Source organism: Lissotriton helveticus, chromosome 5_1 (assembly GCF_964261635.1).
Source record: "Lissotriton helveticus chromosome 5_1, aLisHel1.1, whole genome shotgun sequence".
NCBI classification, from domain to species: Eukaryota; Metazoa; Chordata; class Amphibia; order Caudata; family Salamandridae; genus Lissotriton; species Lissotriton helveticus.
Window position 1 is genome coordinate 341,110,255 of NC_136065.1, and position 23,953 is coordinate 341,134,207.

Genomic DNA, 23,953 nt, shown 5'->3' on the forward strand with positions numbered 1-23,953 from the left:
CTTTGATAGAAAAACAGACATTTGAGGTGAGCAGATCTAGAGTGTCGCTGGTGTTGAGAGTGCTCTAAAAGGAGCTGCTTTCCACCTAAACTGAGACCTACCCAGAGTTCTCTCCTTCTTTTTTGCATAATTTATGCGTCACTCTATGCCTGAAAGGGTTTTGTTTTGACTTAATACTGGGTGCTCCCTTGTGTCTGGACAAAGCTATACCTCTCTGAAGAGCTCTAATTAGAGCGAAACACTGTGTCAGGGGTTGCTTTTAATCATTTCAGGTTGGCTTGAGTTGGTATTTTACCAATTCAAAGCTGTAATATTGTGCCTGGAGTGATAAATGGCTTTTGTTATTTGACAGCTCGGCAAGGACTGCACTGTACTAGTCCTATGCTTAAAGACTTTGCTGTTTAAATGGCGAAAGAGTTTGTCATTTTCTATCTCGGCATGGATAGCACTGTCTAATCCTATGCTTAAAAACTTTGATAGAAAAACAGACATTTGAGGTGAGCAGATCTAGAGTGTCGCTGGTGTTGAGAGTGCTCTAAAAGGAGCTGCTTTCCACCTAAACTGAGACCTACCCAGAGTTCTCTCCTTCTTTTTTGCATAATTTATGCGTCACTCTATGCCTGAAAGGGTTTTGTTTTGACTTAATACTGGGTGCTCCCTTGTGTCTGGACAAAGCTATACCTCTCTGAAGAGCTCTAATTAGAGCGAAACACTGTGTCAGGGGTTGCTTTTAATCATTTCAGGTTGGCTTGAGTTGGTATTTTACCAATTCAAAGCTGTAATATTGTGCCTGGAGTGATAAATGGCTTTTGTTATTTGACAGCTCGGCAAGGACTGCACTGTACTAGTCCTATGCTTAAAGACTTTGCTGTTTAAATGGCGAAAGAGTTTGTCATTTTCTATCTCGGCATGGATAGCACTGTCTAATCCTATGCTTAAAAACTTTGATAGAAAAACAGACATTTGAGGTGAGCAGATCTAGAGTGTCGCTGGTGTTGAGAGTGCTCTAAAAGGAGCTGCTTTCCACCTAAACTGAGACCTACCCAGAGTTCTCTCCTTCTTTTTTGCATAATTTATGCGTCACTCTATGCCTGAAAGGGTTTTGTTTTGACTTAATACTGGGTGCTCCCTTGTGTCTGGACAAAGCTATACCTCTCTGAAGAGCTCTAATTAGAGCGAAACACTGTGTCAGGGGTTGCTTTTAATCATTTCAGGTTGGCTTGAGTTGGTATTTTACCAATTCAAAGCTGTAATATTGTGCCTGGAGTGATAAATGGCTTTTGTTATTTGACAGCTCGGCAAGGACTGCACTGTACTAGTCCTATGCTTAAAGACTTTGCTGTTTAAATGGCGAAAGAGTTTGTCATTTTCTATCTCGGCATGGATAGCACTGTCTAATCCTATGCTTAAAAACTTTGATAGAAAAACAGACATTTGAGGTGAGCAGATCTAGAGTGTCGCTGGTGTTGAGAGTGCTCTAAAAGGAGCTGCTTTCCACCTAAACTGAGACCTACCCAGAGTTCTCTCCTTCTTTTTTGCATAATTTATGCGTCACTCTATGCCTGAAAGGGTTTTGTTTTGACTTAATACTGGGTGCTCCCTTGTGTCTGGACAAAGCTATACCTCTCTGAAGAGCTCTAATTAGAGCGAAACACTGTGTCAGGGGTTGCTTTTAATCATTTCAGGTTGGCTTGAGTTGGTATTTTACCAATTCAAAGCTGTAATATTGTGCCTGGAGTGATAAATGGCTTTTGTTATTTGACAGCTCGGCAAGGACTGCACTGTACTAGTCCTATGCTTAAAGACTTTGCTGTTTAAATGGCGAAAGAGTTTGTCATTTTCTATCTCGGCATGGATAGCACTGTCTAATCCTATGCTTAAAAACTTTGATAGAAAAACAGACATTTGAGGTGAGCAGATCTAGAGTGTCGCTGGTGTTGAGAGTGCTCTAAAAGGAGCTGCTTTCCACCTAAACTGAGACCTACCCAGAGTTCTCTCCTTCTTTTTTGCATAATTTATGCGTCACTCTATGCCTGAAAGGGTTTTGTTTTGACTTAATACTGGGTGCTCCCTTGTGTCTGGACAAAGCTATACCTCTCTGAAGAGCTCTAATTAGAGCGAAACACTGTGTCAGGGGTTGCTTTTAATCATTTCAGGTTGGCTTGAGTTGGTATTTTACCAATTCAAAGCTGTAATATTGTGCCTGGAGTGATAAATGGCTTTTGTTATTTGACAGCTCGGCAAGGACTGCACTGTACTAGTCCTATGCTTAAAGACTTTGCTGTTTAAATGGCGAAAGAGTTTGTCATTTTCTATCTCGGCATGGATAGCACTGTCTAATCCTATGCTTAAAAACTTTGATAGAAAAACAGACATTTGAGGTGAGCAGATCTAGAGTGTCGCTGGTGTTGAGAGTGCTCTAAAAGGAGCTGCTTTCCACCTAAACTGAGACCTACCCAGAGTTCTCTCCTTCATTTTTGCATATATATATATATATATATATATATATATATATATATATATATATATATATATATATATTTATATATTTATATATATATGTGAACTGTTTTTAGATAAATGACAGATCAGTGGGGTTTAGTGTAGGGTGTCTCGGTTGATAATGTTTTTTTTTTTTAATACGGAAATTGGTCTCAAAGTCTTTTTCTCTTACATATATCAGAATTTAAGGAATCATTTGAATCAAAATTGAATATTGTTTTCTTTATGTATATATATTTACAATTAATTGTTAGACGCCGAACGTACAACTTTTTTCTTTTTGATATATCTGTTATCTGACAGATACCTTTTCCCTAACAGAGAGGAACGGTAAAAGGTCATTGAAGATACGGTTGCACATATCTGCAGCCAGAAACTGCACAGTGGTCTCAAGTAGGGGTGGGCGGAACTTGCGTAGTTGCGCTACGCAAATAATAATAATAATAATAATAATAATAGGGGCATTTATAGAGCGCTGAGTTACGCGCACCGGCGTGTCCCCGCGCTGACGATGAGAGGGCATAAAACAGAGAAAAGAGGCTGCTAAGCGGACCAACTTATCTAACATAGAGGTGGGTTTTTAATTTAGCTCGGAACCTCGTTTCTGCTGGTTCCAAGCGAAGATCTACTGGAAGTTTGTTCCAGTGGTTTGGTGCTAGGTGCCTGAAGGATCTGCCTCCCATGCGAGCCTTCTTCACCTTGGGGATCCTCAACAGTCCCCCGCCCGCAGATCTAAGCGCTCTGGCAGGTTCATAAGCTTCAATCAAACTCTGCAGAGGTCGGGGTGCCCTGCCATTCAAAATCCGATGGCAGGTGCAGAGAGCTTTATACTCGACTCTGCTCCTCACAGGCAGCCAGTGTAGTTTTTGCAAGGCCTGCTTCGAAGACGCCCTTTTGGGCAACCTAAGGATCAAGCGTGCTGCAGCATTCTGCAGCACTTGAAGGCGTCCAACACTTTTACTCGATGCCCCCAGATACAGCAGGTTCGCATAGTCCAACCTTGCGGTCACCAAAGCATGTACCAGGGTTTGGCGAGCTTCCAGTAGCAGTAAGTCAAGCTCAGTGAAACGGTAAAAAATCCCCGCGAGCACGCAAAAGTTCAGCGTACACGCCGAATTGCTTGTTTCGCCCGTTCGCGATGCTATTTTCCTGTTTGCGAACTCTGTTTGTGTGCTTGGGGAGAAATATCCTGCGAACATACATTTTGAAAGCGCGAACAAGCAAAATATTCAGCGAAGCCGCGGATCGCTGAATTTTTGGAAATTCCGCGTTCTCCGCGGAACACGAAATTTCCCAAATTCCACAAATTCTGCGAGCGGAACGGAATTTACGGCCTAGGCCTAGTCTTAAGGTCGTTTTTAAAATGGGGTTGTTTCCTTCTCAGAAAAAAATTATGGAAAACCTGTACTGTCTTTATACTGGGGGGTGCCACCTGACTATTTTCCAGACTGTTCAACAATGAGGCTGTCTTTATACTGGGGGGTGCCACCTGACTATTTTCCAGACTGTTCAACAATGAGGCTTTTATCTCCAACTACAGACTGATTCTCACATATGAAGGAACTGTTTTAGGATCCTTGACGACAGGCAGGAATATTCTATGTTTATGACTATCAGCGAAGATCCTACGATGCAGAAGCATAGTAAACATTACAAAGGGAAAATAGAAAGATAGTGCAAGGTCTGCACCTTTAAAATTACGGAGAAGTAAATATATATGTAAAAGAGCTGGAAGACAGATATATTTGTGACATTTAATACTTACAGGGACATAAAAGAAGAGGATATGAGTGGTATACAGAGGAAGTGTGGATCTAGAACAAGAGATATAGAGCTAAAACTCGTTGGGAAGGGCCAGAAGAAACATACAGACGTTCTGCTTTAAAGAAAGTAAGAGTAATGATGGGACACAATCACTAACAGAAAACAACAAATACCTGAGAAAAGCACTAATAGATAATAGTAAGGTGGGGTTAAATACTGATTGAGAAACCAATTAGAGGATTGTGTGTTGGAGAATGCATGGAAATGGGAAGGTAAGATAGGCTTGGCAGTCTTGATTTACTCTCATTCTGCAATAATCTTAAATACAACAATTGATACATTTGTAAATGAAGAATTACCTTTCCTGGAAAGACAGTACCAACAGATGGAGAAATGGTGATGGGCGATTCCTCTGGCACATGAAATTCAAAAGAAGTGGGTCCCACTGGGGCGATGCTGCCTTTGCCAATCCTTGCCACAACATGGGTAAACTCATTACTGCTGGTGTGCCCGTTGATCACAAACAGGGTGGCAGTGGACACATCATTCAGACTTGTGGCAGCAAAGCAAACTAGAGACTGGGACAGTTCCAGAGGAGGGTGGACGCCAATGGCCCTACACAATATTTTGAATTGCCTGAAAAAAAACATAGGCCATATTTAAAATCAATTTGTGATGTTCAATATTTTATATCTAGGGTCAAATACAGTTGTTGTCAGCTCCAAAGCTGACAATAGGAAATTATTCAAGGAATGTGAGTGTATGATGCTTGACACTGCTGAATAGGAGGGTATGGAGCCTGTATTGAGCTGTAGTATATACATGCTCTGAGGCATGCATAACTGTCAAACGACGTTTTGTATTCCTTAATTGTTTTCACCGTGGTGCCACGTTAATGAATGCCCCAGCACAGAGGTTTGGGGTATGATTCAGTATTGATACTGGAGGAATAATTCTGGAGGCAAACAACCAAGCTCATAATTCTGGAGGCACACAACCAAGCTCAATAACTGATGCCTGGTGGTGACGAAACTTACTGTAGAGCGTGAAAGGTGATCCAGGCTCAACAGGTGCCTTTTTATTGTCTCTTTCAGTTGGGACCATTATTGTATGGCCATTCTGTGGCAATCCTGGAATTACATACACTGCTCAGATCCAGATATTTAATGATTTCTCTTGAAGAACAACTGCAGTGTCTCTCGATCAGCCATAAGTGACTAAGTGACCAACTCTTATTCACAGAGAACCGAGTCTTTTGTTAGTAGCTATTGGTGACCAAGAAATCATTGAATCATATTATTTTGAAGGTACTAGCTTACAAATGATTGCAAGGCTACTGGTAAAAGTCTCAGTTTGCCATTAAAAATTGTGTGGATGTTGGCACCACTAAACCTGAAGTCTCCGCAGCAAAGGCTCTCCTGTGTAAGGATTTGATGCAAAGAGTATGCATGATGTTGTGAGTTCCGCTGATCTGGTAGGATGAGTTGACCACAAAAACGTACAATTGCCTCGAATAGAAAACACTCTCTCCTCCAAAGAAAATGGGTTTCCTTTTTGAGTGTTCAAAAAAGGTCTCAGATATTGGAAAGTCTATTGGAATTAGAGTTGACTTGGGGTGGTTGAACTGAAGTAAAAGATGAGTAGCACTGTGGTTGTCATTTGGAAATCCTGCCCTCATTTTTGAAACAAGGATGTTTTTATTAGCCATCATCCTGATAAGGATAGAGTAATATTTTCCTTCTACTGAGATAATTGCTATCTCGGCTGTGTACTTTGACAAGGCATGTGAAAGCAATGTCAAGTCCAATGTTTTAACTTTCCAACGGTATTGCTTTTTGCACACATGAAAGCAGATAGATAGAATATAATACTGCCCTTTGTCAAGCAACATTCCTTCACCTTTCTTCCCTTCACGTAAGCCCCCATGCTCCAATTTAGCACCTGCTCAGAGCATGGCTATTCCTCATACCTTAAGGATTCATTTGTAAAAGATGGTGTTGGAAATGGTCATCCTTTGCGGGACATCCCCCCAGATGTTTTTTGGTCATAGGACTCTGCACACTTTACTCCTGCTAAGCAGTAATAAGGTGCCTGTGCTCTCCCTTTAAACATGGTAAACTGACATATTCCTAATTAGCACATTTAAATTAATAAGTCCTTATGGGCATATGGTAATACATGTATCTAGGGCCTGTACATTACTGCTAGCAAGCTGCAGCACTCATTTTGATAAAACCTGTCTCAGTGCCTGCCCCTACCGCTTGAATATGCAGTTTTAAAACTACCATTTCGACCTTGCAAAGCAAACCTTTTGCAATGCTTATAAGTCCACCCCTGAAGTAGGCAGTGCTTAATTTGAGCAGGTGGTTTCCGGTGCTCGGTACCAGCATTTAATTTTCAACACTGGCACTTGGTCAAGTCCGATTTGTATTACTATTAGGACAATTACAGTTTTAGAAAGTTGTAATTCTGCTACCTAAGTCAAAAGGGGCCTTTCTGCCAGTGTCCAGTGTTGTCTGAGAACTGGTGGCTCCCTAGTAATGAGATGTGGATCGCTCTGAGTCAATGGAAATAGGGCTTGGGTGTGAGAGGTGTTTTTCTTCCTTGAGGGTGGACTGGGGGCAGGGCCCAGCCCCTTTCTGAGCTTCAGAGAATACCTACCCTGTCACTGGAAGATATACCTAGTCCTGCCTCCCTTTTGCCTTGCTATTCAGCGTGGCTCTAAACCCAGCAGGAGGAGGAAGCTGCCCAGAACTGGTTTGGAGGGAAATATTGCCCATTATCATAGCCACACCTGTTCTCACGGTGGGCACAGGGTGCTCTGGCTAGCAGAAAAAGGGTTCTGTCATGTTGAATTTAGATAGAGAGAGGCACTGTGGGATAGTTGAAAACAAACAGGAAGTTCCCCAAAGGTAGTAGGGTCAAACAACCATTTGCCCTATTGGTTAGGGAGTTTCCACCAGCCATAGAGTTGCACTGTGCATAAATGTAGGAACCCCAGTACCACTGTCAGAACACTCCTGGGCCTGTAAAGAATCAAAAGAAGGACTTGCCTACTGTCTGATTAACCTAAAGGAAGACTGTACCTGCTTACCCTGAACCCAGGAACCAGTCGAAGGCCCTTTCGGACTCAGCATCTCTGCCTTGAGGCCTCGCCTCATTCTTTTACTCCTTCTCAAAGCCCCTTCCTCTCACACTTCACTCCTCTGCCCTTCTTTTTGTCATTTGCATTCTCTTTCACTCTTCTGCCTTCGTCCTAGTACCCATTTTTTAATTCTCCATTCTCTTTTTATGCCTCTCAGTGCTCGTTCTCCACTCACCCTCTTTGTGCCTGTTTTACACTCTCCACTCTCTCTTTGTACCAGTTTTCCTTGTACCCACTTTTTCTTTGTGCCTGATCTCCTTTGGTTCCTCCCACACTTTGCAGCTTCCTGCACTTTCCTACCTCCCGCCGCTCATTACCTGCATCACCCTCGCGTGCCTTCTCCTTCCTCATGTGCCCTTCCCTAGCCCTGCCCTACACCTTGTGCTCTCCACTCCTAGTACCTACTTAATGGTGGGTGCGTGCAGAAGGCACGCCGCTGTTGTGCCGAAGGCATGCCCCTCTGGACCTGGACCGCGCCTTGGACTCTGGTCTGACCAAACAATCCGCTATACAGTCTTCCCCCTTCATACACTGGTCACCGCCACAATAGCTGCTTCCGCACCCCGCCTTATTCCACAGTAGGACCTTTCTCATGCAGTCACTGCCATTTCACCTGCACCAGCACGTCCACCCAACTCGCCACACATGCCTCGCCCCGTCAGGTATGCATACTCCTCAACACCAAATCTCCCAGCAAACACGCCACTGAGATCTGGAACACCATAGAGACAGACTCCCCGGACATCCTCTTGCTAACAGAAACCTGGCTAAACCCCACATCGGCACCCACCATCGCCACATTTATTCCACCGTGCTACAAGATCTCCACCAGGACAGACCGAAAAAGCCAGGAGGACTTGCCGTCTATCACAAGGACTCCATTACCTGCACCACCTCCACCAATGAGAACACAACCTTCATGGAACCTATGCACATCCAGCTACAGACTGGCAACCACACCACCATCAAAGGCACCCCTACTTTATCGACCCCCTTGACCATGCACCGCTTCAGAAATCTCCGCACAGACCTCATTGCTCCCATCACCATCAGCTTAAACGACTTCATCTTACTTGGTGACCAGAAAAGTCCCAACTCCACTGCACAGATCATCCAAGGCCCTGCCCACAATACAGGACACACCATCAACCCCATCTTCACAGCCAGTAACAAGGTCAAGTTCAACCACCTCACTCCGTTCTTTTTGGATAGACCACTCCATCATCCACTTCTTCATCGAAGCACCCAAACCCCCTACAGCCAAGACTACTAACAACATCAGAAGTAGCGGGAACTAGATAAAGGACACAGATTGGACCCAACTACCTCAATGTCCATCAAGTAACCTCCTCGGCAACCTGCATGCCAATATCAAAGCCTTCAACATCTGGATCACTCCCGGCGCAGACACCCTAGCCCCCTGAAGAATGTCAGACACTCAAGAACCAAAATACAAGCCAGCTGGTACACATGAAGACCTTAGAAACTCCAAATGCCACTGCAAACAGCTGTAGAGGAAATCGAGAACCAGCCCCCTCACCACCGCAAGAAGCTCTAACAAGTTCGTACTAAGGAAATATCACACCCAACTCAACGAGGCAAGCAAAACAGTCCTAATTCTCAAACTGGAAAACAGCTCCAACAACTGCAAAGAGCTCTTCAATATCGCCGTAGAATTCTCCAACCCCCCCAGCTACCACCAATTCCATCACCACTTTGCAAGACTTGTGATCTCGCTGATTTGTTTCACAACAAAATCCTCAAGATCTACAGCAACTTCGACCCCCAACCTAGGACACAAGAACTCATCAACCAGCTGCCCTCCACCACCAAATCTGACCACAAGCTCACAAACTGGAAAACCCCCATCCCAAAAGACACCACCGAAATCATGAGAACAATCCACTCCGGGCCCCCACCAACCCTTGACCCAACCATATCTACAACCTAGGAGGAACTCTGATCAGCTCCCACCTTACCACCATAATCAACACCTTCAACCAAAGTGGGACCTTCCTGGACAACTGGAAACACACAGAAATCACAGCTCCCCTGAAAAAACCCATAGCAAAAAAGAGCTCAGCAACTACAGACCCATCACACTCCTGCCCTTTCCATTCAAAGTCGTGGAGAAAGCTCCCAACAAACAACCCTCCAACCATCTTAAACAACACCACCTACTAGACATCTCGCAGTCTGGGTTCCGCTGCAACCACAGCACGAAACCACTCTCATGGCAGCAACTGATGGCATCCGGACCATCATGGACAAAGGGGAAACTACAGCTCTCATACTAGCCAACCACTCCGAAGCCTTTGACACCGTCTCCCATAGCACCCTCATCAGAAGACTCTACAACTCCGGATTACCTGGACCTGTCCTCAGATGGCTGGCCTCTTTTCTCTCCAACAGGACCCTGCTAGTTACGCTCCCACTCTGCACTTCTGAACCCAAGAACCTCATCTGTGGAGTCCCTCAAGGATCATCACTGAGCCCTACCCTCTTTAAAGTCTATATGGCGCCACACACCCACATCAAATGATCTCAAGAAATCAACATTGTCTCCTACGAAGAAGGCACCCAGCTCAGCCTCTCCCTCACAGACAACAACCACATCACCAGGAACAACTTCACCACCTGTATGTCAAATGTTGCAAACTGGATGAAACAGAACTGCCTGAAACTCAACACAGATAAAACAGAAGTCCTCAGCTAACCATGGGACTTTTCCTGGAGGCTAACAGACCCGGGACTCAAGCCCACTGACACTGACCACTCCAAAAACCTCAGCATCATCTTGAACGATAGAGTCATAATGGGCAAACAAGTGAACATCGTCACCATCTCCTGCTTCTTCATCCTAAGTATGCTCTGCAAACTATCCCAATGGCACCGCACTGACACCAGACACAGTCACAGAAGCCTGCATCGCCAGCAGACTAGACTACAGCAAAGCACTTTATGCCTGCATTACTAATCAACTCATACAAAGACTCCAGACCACCCACAGCACCGCCGTCAGACTCATCCTCCCACAGCACATGCCTCACACCTCACCTCAGAGAGCTACACTGGATACCAATCCAGAAGCGAATCAAATTCAAGTTGCTCACCCACACATGCAAAACCCTCAACAATGTTGGACCTGTCTGCCTCAACTTCCACCAACCCACCAGGCAACTTTGCTCAGCCACACTCCACTTCACGCAAATACCCCACATCCCAGGAGCAAATCAGGAGAACACTCCTTCTCCTACATTGCAGCTAGATCTTGGAACGACCTACCATACCACATCAGGACCTCCCCATCCCTACTCATGTTTTGCAAGAAAATAAAGACCTGGCTATTCTTATACTAGGAGCCCAATAGGCCTACTCATCTACTCCTGTGCCTAGATACCCCACAGGTGATAAGTACGCTATGCAAATCCCCATAACATGACAGAAGTGACTACAAGAGTCAGTTGGCCTACCTCTTGTTTGAGCAACAGGGACACAATTTTTCAGAGGCCTCTCTCCCAGCAATGGCCCACCTGACCAGTTCCAACTGGACTTGTTCTGGAACCTGCTGCTTGCTTCTGTTGGAGTAAGTCCTAACACCAAGTGATGCCTCCCAGGTCCTAGACCCTTGGCTGGTGTTAAACTGTACTCCTCCTGACAAAACTGCAAAAGCTGAAACTTAGAAACTTTTCTCTAACTTTTTCTCCACTTAACCATCTGGAGACAGGGGCCACCGTTGACGCAGATTCGCCAGTCGGATTAAACTTGCTGGTTTGCCCCACTGAAAGAGATCTGACTTCCAGAAAAGTGTTTAAGTCCAAACATAGAGGGATTCATCAGGACTGATGATGAGTAGCGACCCGTCCATGACGGCGCAGACTTCGGATTTCGCCTGCTTGGAGCTTTCACACCTTTGTCAATGACCATGCCGGGACCCTGCTCTTCAGCAACTCACTATAGCTGAGCACTGCTTCGGACTCAGTTTGCATCTTACCCCATCAATGACTCATCGATGACCACGTTTTCATTAGGAAAATTTCGAAATCAAAGAAAGCCTTAACTTTTGATTTTGACCCAGTCTAGCATGACTAGATAACTGTGGTTGGCGATTTCTGCTTCTTGGCACTATTTTTGATTCAAAAGTTAAAAATTCATATCTTCAGTTCAACTGAATGGATTTTTGTTGTCATTTATTAAAATATTCTCTATTTTCCTAAATTGGTTTGGGATTTTTATTGTGTTGTGTTTTCACTTAGCACTTTTTGCATTGCCTCTAAATTAAGCCTGACTAGTTTTGTCCCAATCTACCAGAGGGTTAAGCACAGCTTTATATAGTGACTTTTCTGGGTCAATTTCACAAAGGGTGGTAAACTGCAAGTGTTTTGCGACCGCAAATGTGGTCGTAAAACTATCATACATAGGTTTGAGACTTGCTATTAGGAAGGGATGCCCTTGGCACGCCCTTCCTAATAGAGCGTCGCAAACTATATTTTGCGAGTCGCTAATTTGTTAGAACTCGCAAAATATGGTTGATACATTGGGCAGACCTATTTTGCGGTCGCAAACGGGCAAAATGCCCATTTGCGACTGCAAAAAACGGTTGTATATCTGCCCTTTTGTCCTCCGTTTACTTCTAAATTAGCAAAAAATAATTCTTAGATGATATCGACCTTTTGTTCAAAGAAATACCGTCAAAATGACAGATTTCAATCAATGTTGCACTTGCCAGTCATGTTGTAGAACATGGTGTTACTCACTTGGGCTCCATTCGTTTTGCATTTCTGTTCTGAATACTTTGAGAAACTACATCCAATATTTGAGGGTACATTGATACAGACAATATTGTTAGTAATGCTGCAAGGGTCTCAAAATAACTTGGGCATAACTCTAGAATATTAGAACTGGCTGTAAGGAGTTTTGACTGTAGCCATAAGGAAAAATGTAATAATTCCAAAGAGTTAGTGGAAAACATTCCTGCTGCCTAAATGTAAAACGTTATTCTTTCTTTTCTGTTACAATGAGAAATTTGAGGTGCTATAATGAAGCACATTAATAAAGGTTTTACTTCTCCCTTTTTATACTCAATCTGTGTGTGGACTCCCTTTTATTACGGTAAATCAGTTATACGTCAGTTTATAGATATTGTATGCCTTCTTTAAGCTAAATAAAATGTATTATACTGTCAATTTACCTTATTTAAATATTGATGAATCCCGTTTTTACTGTTTTGTAAAACTCAATAAAGTTACGTTGATAAAACTTTAGCATTCATGATTTATGTGTACTGTATGGCAGTCTAAAATGGTCTTTAGTGTGGAGCACAACATTATAAATGAAATTATATTGAATATTATAGTCCAGTATTGCGCAATTCTACAAAGGAGCTCCGTGGTGTCTGCCAACATCTTGTTAATCCACAAAGGGCACAATATCACCTATCTCATATATGTCATTTATTGCATATCTAAGTCTCTGTGTGTTTCTCTGCTGAAGGAGGGGATGCTGTCAGTTGAATGTCTCTGGGTGTCAAGCTAGCATACTCACCGATTGACAGCTGATTTGCAGATGAGATCAAAGTTGTATTCCTTTGCTTTCATTGCTTTGAAAATTATATCAATTGTCATAGTTTCCAAGGGCAAAATGGTCCCAAACCCATCATTGGGCTGAATGTCTGCACACTGTGAATAAAATACAATAACTGAATCAGTCACGTTTTACAGGTCGAGGTGTTATTTATTTTATGGATCATACAATGAAGAAAGAAATATATTAAAAACAGTACACCTCAAGCTATTCTGTACGCTACATTCATTAGTTTTCCAGTATTATCATGTTACCCTTATTCACAGCAGGCTCCACTTGTATGAACAGGGGATGCCCGAACAATACTCCCTTGGTAATCCAGATACTTCATCCTCAGTTATCACGGACTATAGTGCTCCGCTACTCCAGCTATTATCTTGATTTAGTTATTTCCTGCATCTACCATAACCATCCAACAGCCTAGCCGTTATCTTTTCAGCCTCAGCTGCCTATGCACTTCATATGATACAGCTGTCACCTACTCGGCCCCTGCTAATACACTCCCTGATACTCCAGCTACTACCTGCCTAGCCCCTTCTGCCTACACCTGTATAATACAGCTATGATTTGCCGGATTATCTTCAGTGTACCCCTCCATATTTCAGCTAGTACCTGATCATACTTAGGCTAACATTACTACATAATGTCATTAGGACTTGGTCAGTCCCTGTTGAATGTACTCTAAAAACACAGACACATTAAGAACATTAAGATTTCGATTTCAGTTTAGAGAACGGATTCTCAGTTCTACAAAGAATGCACTCTGTACCTCTGGGATGCCCACAAATCCAAATTCCTGGGGAAGGATGGACTTATTGGTGAGTAGCACAGTGGCCTGGACAGCCTCATGTATGGTACAATATCCAAAATCCACTTCAGCTGGGCTGATCTCCAAATCAGAGTTAGTGACAATAGCATGGACAGTGAATGGAACAGGTCTGGTCTGCAGTAAGAGAAGTACCATGACACAAGGTTTAACATTGGTAAAAATGAAAGAGACAAATTTAACAAACATATTACAAGTTTACTCTGTAAAACATAATCTTGAAATTCCAAATAGTTTTTGCGGTGTTTAAGGCCTACTGGAAGACGGCTTTTAAAACAAGTATTTCTCATTATCCTACTAGCAAATAAAAATGCACATGTAAATCTACAGACCCGGGACAATCACAATTGCAAAAGCTGGATACCCAACACCCTCAATTTGGCAATGCTTTGCTAATGTGCATTAGAGACCTTTTAGTCTCTAAGGAGAAAGAATACCTAATCTCAGTTTATATGTTTTTTTTAAGAAGAAGCACCTATGAGGCACATTTTCAGATTAAATATCCAGAAAAAACATCAGAAACCGCTTCCAATCATGTTTCTAATAGTCCACAGTATATCCCCACACCTGCAAGTTGCCTTTAAAAGTAGGCAAACGTATGGAGAACGATTATCCAATATAAGTAACTCGTCGTAGTAACCCCTGCACAGATAGTTCTAAATTCAATTTCCTCCAGAATAATGGAATGTCAAGGTCTCCAGGTCATGGAGGAGAAATAATTTTAGTCCCACACAAACTAAACTACAAAATAAGCTGAAATAGGTGCAGCCAGGCTAGAATCTGTCTGTAACAATATTTTTGCGTTCCATATCCCAAAACCACGTTTCTACATAAATCTTCTTGAAAGGTCTTTTAACCAGAGGGGGTTAGCAGATGAGTGTTCTGGAGTAAGAGGCTTAAAATTATAAGTCAATATGGTGAGGAAACTGGTCCGTTCTTGTACAAAAGTAAAGTATGAAAGTAGGGCATTTACATATCAGCTTCACAAAAAAGTATCTCTTAATGCAAGTTAGACTACTGCTGTCAAAGGTCTTGTGCAGGGGAAATGCGTCATCATAGGTCTTGTTTGTGGGGAAAAACTACAAAGAGAACAATTGAGTTTTGAGAGACCCTCTAACATTATACCGGGAGAATTCAATACACAATGACCCAAGTAATGTATTCTATAATCTGGCCCAAGACATGAAAATCTCCGGACATTTAGGGGACATAACAAGAAATGTGCTGGAGCAAGAAGGTTACAATTCTTATTGACGGAGGACATGAGTGATGTCTACGAGACATATGGATCAGGCATAGGTATCTGAATATAATACTTCAATCCATTTTGAGCCACTGAGTGTTGTGTTTAACATTGGAGATAGCAGCCTGTGACTAGATTGACTCTGGCATTATGAGTTACTTATAGTTTTCGCAACAGTTTACCAATATCCAGATGAAAACTAGTTGAATAATTCAACATACAGTTAATCACTGATCCTACCACCACTCGTCACATATTTGGTGAGACTGAGTAGATATTTTAAAAAGAAAATAAAGATAATATAGAGGCCCTACTTACGATGTTGGGTGGTCAGTAGTTATTTGTTGAAACCTACTGACTTTTTGCACTGAATTGCTTTTTAATATTGGAAGTGATCGGCACCAGAATAAAGAGAATTTTTGCGTTCACTCTCCATTTTTAAATAGAGCACTTTTTTGTTTTCACACTTTCATGCACTGCTTCCAGTTACTAACAATTGTTTATCGTGCCCCAGGTCCCTTAGTACGAGCCTCTCACATTCACACCTAGTGAGTTGGCAACAACAAAGATTTTCCACTTTGGGAAGTGCTTCAAATGATGCAAGGGCGGAACAGTAAGAGTAACTGATGGATATCTTCCCAGTTAGTGCGATATCCTGTTGTGTGCCCTACTAACATTCTTAGAGCACACACGAAGTCATCTAGACACACATAGACGCATTAGAGACCCACAGTTATTCTTGTTGTAGTACATATCATATTTAAGGGATAGTAATTGTGTGGTCGTAAAAAATTCCCTAGGACCCCCCACTCACTTTTTTGTTTCTATAGTTCCTGTAAGTCCCCGCAACGTGTGGCAGGCACCTCATGGTGCCTGCCACACGGTGCAGGGATTTACAGGGGGCACCTAGATGACCCCAAGGCCGACAACCGGAGGGCACAGAGGCATTCCATATTGGAAAGCCCAACATGAAAAGCCTGTCAGAAACTGATATCATAATCCCTACAGAGGAAACGCCGTCCATTGGGGAATATGTGCGGCCTCTGACTGATTGTCGGAAGCCAGTCCTTCCGACCGGCCGGTTTAAACTCTGACCACCTACAAGCCTTCGACCTGCAGTTGGAGGCTTTCCGACCGACATCCTAATGAGCCCCTCTAAGTTATTGGCATGTTGGAGACCACAGAGTTCATGGACAGAAGTTGTTCCAAAAAACAAAAGATAATTGACATTTTACTTCAAAATTAAGGTTATAATGACACATATGTCCATATAAACATCATACAAACATAAAATATTAGATTCAATATATTAGTTAATACTTGTTCTTCCTGCCTTATCCTAGACCTCGAGAAGGCCTTCGATACCCTCACATTGCAATACCTATTCTTGGTCCTACAACAAGCAGGACTCGTCCCCATCCTCTTAGCATACACACAACTACTATACACCAAACTCACCTCGCGCATTCGCAGAGGGCGATACATATCGGCAGAATTCGCGGAACAGAGAGGCACGAGGCAGGGCTGCCCGCTTTCGCTTCTACTCTTCGCCCTCACTGTAGAACCCTAGCGATATGACTGCGACAGGAGGGGGAAAACTGGGGCATTCCCATAGCGGATACCATACACAGTGTCTCCATGTTTGTCGACTGCCTTCTCCTATATATCCGAGACATTACCGAGGACCTAACACCCATTTGGGCAACACTGACAGAATTTGCAGAAGCCTCCGGGGTTAAGAGTGAAAAATCTGCAGTCTACCCATTACATCTGAACCTTCCCCCTCGTGATGCCTGGCTGGGTGATCAGAGAATGACCTGGAATGCAGAGGCCCCCCAATATCTCGGGATCGTCTCTACCACTCCCCGGCCAACATATTCGAAGGCAATACCCGTAGGGCACTGGCCGGCATCAGATCAGCGGTCGGATTCTGGAAGAACCTCCCGCTAGCCCCGATCAGCCGTGTGGCTATTGCCAAAATGATAATAGTCCAGCAGCTGCTATACCACTTCACGAATCTGCCGGTGATCCCCCCAGAGCATTCTTACGAGATTTAGACTCGCCCCTTAGTTCGCTCATATGGGGAACGGGCAGACGTAGGATAGCACTAACGAAGTTACACTGCCTACCACACAAGGGGGACTGGGCGCTCCATCCTTCGAGTCCTATTTCCTGGCAGCACAATTACAGTGGCTGTCCTACTGGACGGCAGGCAGACATATGTGTGAAACATGCACAGCAACCGTCCAGGTACCCCTTCCGGAACTCCGCTGCCTGTAAGAACAAGGCACTAAACAGAGGCGCACATACCCCATACACGTAGTAGTGGTGCGCAAATGCATGCAAAGGATACACCGTATGTAGCCGGGGAGGCCTCCTTACTCTCCTCTGCTGCCGCTGGTCGGCTGGCCCAAACATGACAAATATTATACAACTGGCATGCTACACACGTGGACGGACTGTGGCCTCACTGACGTAGAGTCTCTATTTGAAGACGGACAACTTAGACCGTTCCACCAGCTTATGGATGACTATGATCTCCCCCTGGCCAGTTTCTACTTCACTGCCAACTCCTAGAAAGCTATAGATCGCACCACGACCTATCAACGGAGAGCCTGATACCCATCCGGTCATCCACACAATCCTACATATTGGGATGGGGCGACACCTGACCACATGGCTCTATAAAGTCGTTCGAGAACTCACATACAGACCCCTTGAGGCCTTACGGGCCACTTGGGAAGAAGAATTCAGGCATCAAGTACAAGATAAAGAATGGGAGCTGGCCCTTGAATACCCCAAGAAGGTATATAGAAACGCATGTTTTAAAAATATACAATTCTATATCCTACACTGGGCGCATCAAACACCAGCATGCCTCCAAAAGGAGCCATATTGGCACAATATCCACAAGACACTCGGAGATCTCACAGGGCTTACACATTTGAACACCTGGGAAGCCTGTGCATTAGGTATTTTCCAGAAACGGAAACAACACAAAGTGCCAACCCGATTTGTCTCACTGGCAATTTTATTGGATAAAAGGGGTTTAGCCATGCACTGGCGATCCCCCACTGGCCCATCAATCGCGGCATGGGTGGGAGCAGTACACAAATGGGCAACGGCAGAGGAGGAAACACTACGGGAGGAAGAGGTGAAAGGGATACGTAAACACCCCATCTCTATGGAGTGAAGTGAACACTACTACTGCACCAATTTAAACAACGACTGATCCACAACAACCCAGACGGTTCCCCACACACCCCGGTGGACCCACAGTCACAAGCCCCCACCGCAAGCACACACAACAGATCTTCTCCCGCAGCAGATACGTAACGTTGCTCATTATTGTCACCACACACTGCACGAAAGTCGAAGGCCAGTCACCAGAGCAGGATCAACCACCTTTCCCCTAAAGCTCCCCTCCCCCCGGCAGCACACAGAAGCGCAGACACAACCGACCACTGAGACGCATATCGCCCCCGACAACCCATCTGATATCTATACCCTGAATTCCGTGAACGTTCTCCTAATTTCACTTTCCAGTTCTATATAGGAATCATTAAACGTAAGACCTTAATAAAGTCAGGTTACATGTCCATTCAATGTGCGGATAGCAATGTACACTGATGTATTATGAAGGTAATGCAGTCAAACAAAATGTATTCTAACACAATAGATTTTTGTATATTGAAAATGGCAATAAAAATAGTTAATACTTGATCTTAATACAGAATTTGATAAAATGTCCTACAATACATACTAACATTGCAAGAATATTTGAGTTATAGTATAACATATTAAACTCTCTGCCTTGATAACCCATTCATCTCTAAAGATAGACTGACGGGTTACTTGACCTTCCCACATAAACATAATTATTCTACATGTTGTTGGATAAACTGGTAGCAGCAAATCGGCAGAAATGTACGAGTTACTTACCTTCGGTAACGATAAATCTGGTAGAGATGATTCTAGCCGCAGATTCCTTAACGCAGAATTATCCCCAGGCGTAAGACTGGATCCAGAAAACTTTTTTGCCACAGCATCCCTGCGCGCCAGGGGGGAGGCACCACATGACTCTGCCCTGACGTCGTCCGCGTCCGTGACGTCAGTGAGGATACATAAGTCCCACCCCGGCACTCCTATGCCAGTTTTCTTCGGATAACTTTTCCGCGCCACAACGCGGAGCCATCACAAAATAAAAACTGTGAGAATACTGGAACAGTGTGCGAAAAGATCATCTAACAGAAAGGGAAAAAATGAATGGTGTGGAACAGCACCATCCAAAATAGTGGTAGTCACTATGGCACCAAAAGTCATGTAAGGAAAGAACAGAACACAGCCACTGCAAGCACACCTGCAAACAAATACCACAGCCTCCCAAGGGGCAGAAGCATGTGAAAAATTGCACAGTAGACGAAGAAGTCTGCAACCACAGCCCAGAACAGAGAAGGGCATCAAGGTCAGAACGGAAGAGGAACGCCAATTCACCTCTAGACAACACCAGCAGGGAGAAACATCTCCTCAAAAGAGCTAAGGGTCAAGATCCAGCCTAGGGTCCTCAACCCTAAGGATTGCAGAGGAGTCACAAGTGCAGTCAACGAAAGAAGGAGAGCACGAGCAGACCTCCCCCACTTGAGACCAAGGCACAAGGGCGCAGAAGCACCCATGAAATGATCAACCAGTCACCAGAAGGGAAGAAATGGAGCAACAGCAAGACTAGCATTCCCCAAGGGAGGGAGAAAGAAAAGCAACTCTTAGAGACAACCACCCGGAGGCAGGCGAGAGCAGAAGACCAAAGAAGGATCCTCGCAGGGCGGGTCGTGAAGGAATATGCGGCTAGAATTGTCTCTACCAGATACATTGTTACCGAAGGTAAGTAACTCATAAATCTGACAGACTACTAGCCGCAGATTCCTTAACGTAGAATAGATACGCTAGCCATAACCAAGGGGAAGGAGGGTCTGCAAGAGGACCTCTCCAGCTCGGGCGAATACAAGACCCCAACAGGGGACAAGCAAAGGGACAGGAAGAAAACAACCCAGTCCTCCCCAACAGGGGATGAGTTACAGGGACTCCCCCCCCCCCCCAAGCACAAGAGAACCTCAGCCTCGTGGAAGAACACTGGCCCCACAGGGGATGTTGAAAAACGACAAAAGAGGTAGCCCAGCCCTCACCAAGCAGGAGAAAGCGAAGGCAAGATGAAGGAGGCCAGTACACCCCAAGGCTAGCCAATGTACCAGAGACCTCCACCGGAAGCCCTATGGGTACAGGAAATGCAGAGGAGTACCGAGGAAAAAGAGCAACCCAGAGACTCCACGGAGAAAGGGTAGAAACGAAGATAAGAGCCCTCCACGGGAACACACCCAGGGGAGAGGGCAGCCGAATCCATCACAGCTGGAAGTCTACAGGCCAGACAGAACAGCGCCTCAGCACTAAGGTAGGCGGGAGAAGAAAAACATAGTCTCACAAGGCTTCAGCGAACCAAGAAGCAGGGGCGCCAGGCTCCACGCCAAGGACCCTGACCATGGACCAGAAGAGCAGGCGGCACAGCTGGACGCTAAAAAGCGCCACAAAACGAAATGTGTAGAACACACCTGTCCGGCGGCACAGCTGGACGCTAACAAGCGCCACGAAACTGAACGCCCTGACCACATCGGCCTTCAACAAAGATGAGGTCAGAAAAAATCCCGAACAACCCCAGAAGGGGGGCCGCTCTGGACAGAACTGATTCTCGAAGAAGAGCGAGCAGCCGAAAGATAAGAGGAGAAACGAGTGGGGCGAACCAAGCCATAAACACCGGAAAGAACCCTTTTGGAGCACCAGACAGAGGACCAGGCCGATCGGCAGACAAGGGCAAAAACACTGCGGCACAACGCAGCAGCTGGCCAAGAAACCGCTCCAGCTGCATACAGCGACACCAAGAAAGGCGAGGAACCCACAAGCAGGGGTCCACACCGTCCCAGTGTAAGACAGGGCTATACAATAGCTACAAGTACTCTACATAGGGTAGGACACATCCCAAAGTATGGGAACCACTCTTAGGGAAGACAATCCCGCATCAGAGAACAAACTGTAAAACCTGTGGCAGAAACCACAGAAGGCTTAGTAAGCACCCAAAAAGTACACTCTTGCCAAAAAGGGGGGGCTGAACCAGCAGCCAACTGAAGAGGTGGGCCAACCAAAGGACCCAGAGGGAACAGTAAACCTCACAGAAAGTGTAACGGTCACTCCATCAGAATCCAGGAGCAAGTGGGAGAACACCTCCCACCAAGATCCGGAGGATCAATAAACCAACCTACTGAGGAGGAGGAGAAGGAGGAGGACGGAGCCCCGCAAGAAGACGCTGAATGGCGGAGTCCGCATGAGTGTTAAACAGAAGGACCCCGTCAAAGGGTAGGCCAACCAGACGCTCCCTAATATTTTCAGGAAAACCGGCGCCACGTAGCCAAGCATGGCGATGGAGAGCCACAGAAGTGGCCATAGCACGGCCGAGAGCATCAGCAACATCCAAAGCCACACGAAGAATAAACGCGCCCAACTCCCTATCATCCAACACATGGCCCCTCAGATCAGCACGGGCACCCTCATGCGAAATATGGGAAAGAAGGCACTCCACAGAGTCCCACAAGCTGGAAGTACCCCTGGTCAACACACACAAAGTGTCAAGTGCCCGCAAGTCAGCACTGGAGGAAGCGAAGACATTACGCCCCCATTAATCTAACCACCGGGCCTCCCGAGACGGAGGAAACACCACCACAGGCAAGCACGGACAAGCATTCAGCAGAAGAGAGACTTGAGTAGAAGGGTGGAAAGAAAGACAGACCGGGTCGTGTGGAGCAGGATGGTGACGATGCAGTAACACCTGAGGCACTAGATCGTCTGTGGCAGGGTGCCCCAAAGCCCCCAGAAGAGAATCATGGAGTGACGCTTCAAAAGGAAGGAACAACTTCCGTCCACCAGAGCCTTGGTGGAGAACTTCCAAAAGGTTGTCTGTAGGAAATAGCGTGACAGGTTCACACATCTTCAGAATACCAGCAACCGTGGAGATAGCCTGAACAAAGGCAACACTGGCCTCAGTAGGGCACCACGGAGGAGAAAGCAATTCCTCCGTGGGTGAGGGTTGCAGACTTAGCCGCTCATCTCAAAGTCCAGGGGGAAGCGGCCAACCCCGGAATAGAGGAGGCTCCACAGATGAATGAGGGACCTGAGGGGCCTCAGGGGAAGGCGGAGAGGCCGATGGAAAAGCCAGCCGCGAGCCACGGAAAGAATCTTTTGAGGATTTAGGCAGTGGGGACGGCAAGTAGCTCTCCCTGGAAGATGTCGGTGAAAAGGCAACAATATGGCGCCCTGTCTCCGGGGAGGAACACACCAACAGATGACAGACCTCTGGAGAAGAAGGGACCTCAGGAGAAGAATCAAGAACCTAGCGCCGGTGCGGCTCCGTGGAATCCGCCATCGGCGCCTGATCAGCATCGACCTGCGCCAGAGTGGGCAGTTGTGGTGCACGTGCTCTCCAGGAGAAAGGGGCGGGGTCGATGCCAGAACGGCGAAGGAGCGGCGCTGAAAAGGCGCCGGCTCGGCCCTCAGGCGGGGCAGCCATCCGCGTCACGGACCTAGAGGGACTCAGGAAAGCGCCCCAGGTCCCGGCCTCCACCCACAACTCCACCGGAGCTGGGGAGGAAGGCTCCCGGCGCCGAAACAACACCAGCTCGACCTCTGGCGAGGCAGCCGCCTGCTCAGAGGATCGAGGCGAACTCAGGGGCAAGCTTGGAGTCCCGGTACTCTCCCGCGACACCACAGGGAGCCCCGTAGGGATTTGCGGCGAGGCAGGGATGCCAGGCGCCGAAGAGGGGAGCCCCGAAGGACTACACCTCGACGACACCACCCTCTCACGACCTGAAGCCGAAACCTTTGGCGCCGGGGCCGGAGACGCTGGTGACTCCGCGGAAGTCCCCGCGTGAAGCAAGGGATTCGCGGATGTCTCAGAATGTGGAGGAAGGGTCAAAGAAGCCTGCAGAGCTTCAGCGTAGGCTGTCACTTGGGTCCTAGTTGCCTCCGCGCCACGAAATGGCGGGTAGGAAGGCGACAAGCGGGGCGCCTGCCCCGGGTGGTGTCGGCGCCCACCGCGGAGGGAGTACAGGGCCTCGGAGACAAACTGAAGGACCTACCAGCCAGTGAGCCACTCCCAAGGGTTGCGGCGAAATACGATGTCGCAGACGAAACCGGTGGCTCCTTGCTTCCGAAGTAGGGGACGGATGCTGAGATGACACTGACCTGGACACGCATGCCGACAGCAACTTCATCCGGCACTCCCGCCGTGATGTAGGCTTAAGGTGCTGGCAGGCGTTGCAACTCTCCGAGTCGTGGTGCTCACCCAGGCACCACTTGCAAATTGGGTGAGGGTCTGTTGTCGACATGAGACGTGCACAGGAGGTACACGTCTTGAAGCCCGAAGGCATTCACACACTGTTCCACTTAACGCCAAAGCATGAAAAGAATAGAAGGCCCGAAAACAGGCCAGGACATAATCCGGATCTGCCTTGCACGCGGAAAAGAGAAAAAACTGATGTAGGCTCGCCGGGGTGGGTCTTATGTATCCACGCTGATGTCAACGCAGAGGACGTCAGGGCGGAGTCACATGGTGCCGTCCCTCCAGCACGCAGGGATGCTGTGGCAAAAAAGTTTTCCGGATCCAGTCTCACGTCTGGGGATAATTCTACGTTAAGGAATCTGCGGCTAGTAGTCTCTATCAGATACTTTTTTTCAAATGTACCATGTGCTGGACAGATGTTTTACAGAAGACATACATTTTATCCTGCAAGAAGGATAACATGATTCCTCTTTCTTTTAACCCATACCAATTTAGCAGTGCAGCTTGAACAAT

At 46.0% G+C, this 23,953-nt stretch overlaps 1 protein-coding gene across 1 annotated transcript in view; it reads right to left on the reverse strand.

The window, feature by feature from the left end:
• The window catches only part of CFAP74 (cilia and flagella associated protein 74), a 1,328,338-nt gene that overhangs the window by 562,915 nt on the left and 741,470 nt on the right, over positions 1-23,953 (reverse strand). The window contains exons 25-27 of the mRNA XM_078642456.1: positions 13,764-13,937; positions 12,956-13,089; positions 4,626-4,902 (exon numbers count right to left, since the gene is read on the reverse strand). Coding sequence (XP_078498582.1) covers positions 4,626-4,902; positions 12,956-13,089; positions 13,764-13,937 — 585 coding nt within the window. The remainder of the gene's footprint in view (positions 1-4,625; positions 4,903-12,955; positions 13,090-13,763; positions 13,938-23,953) is intronic.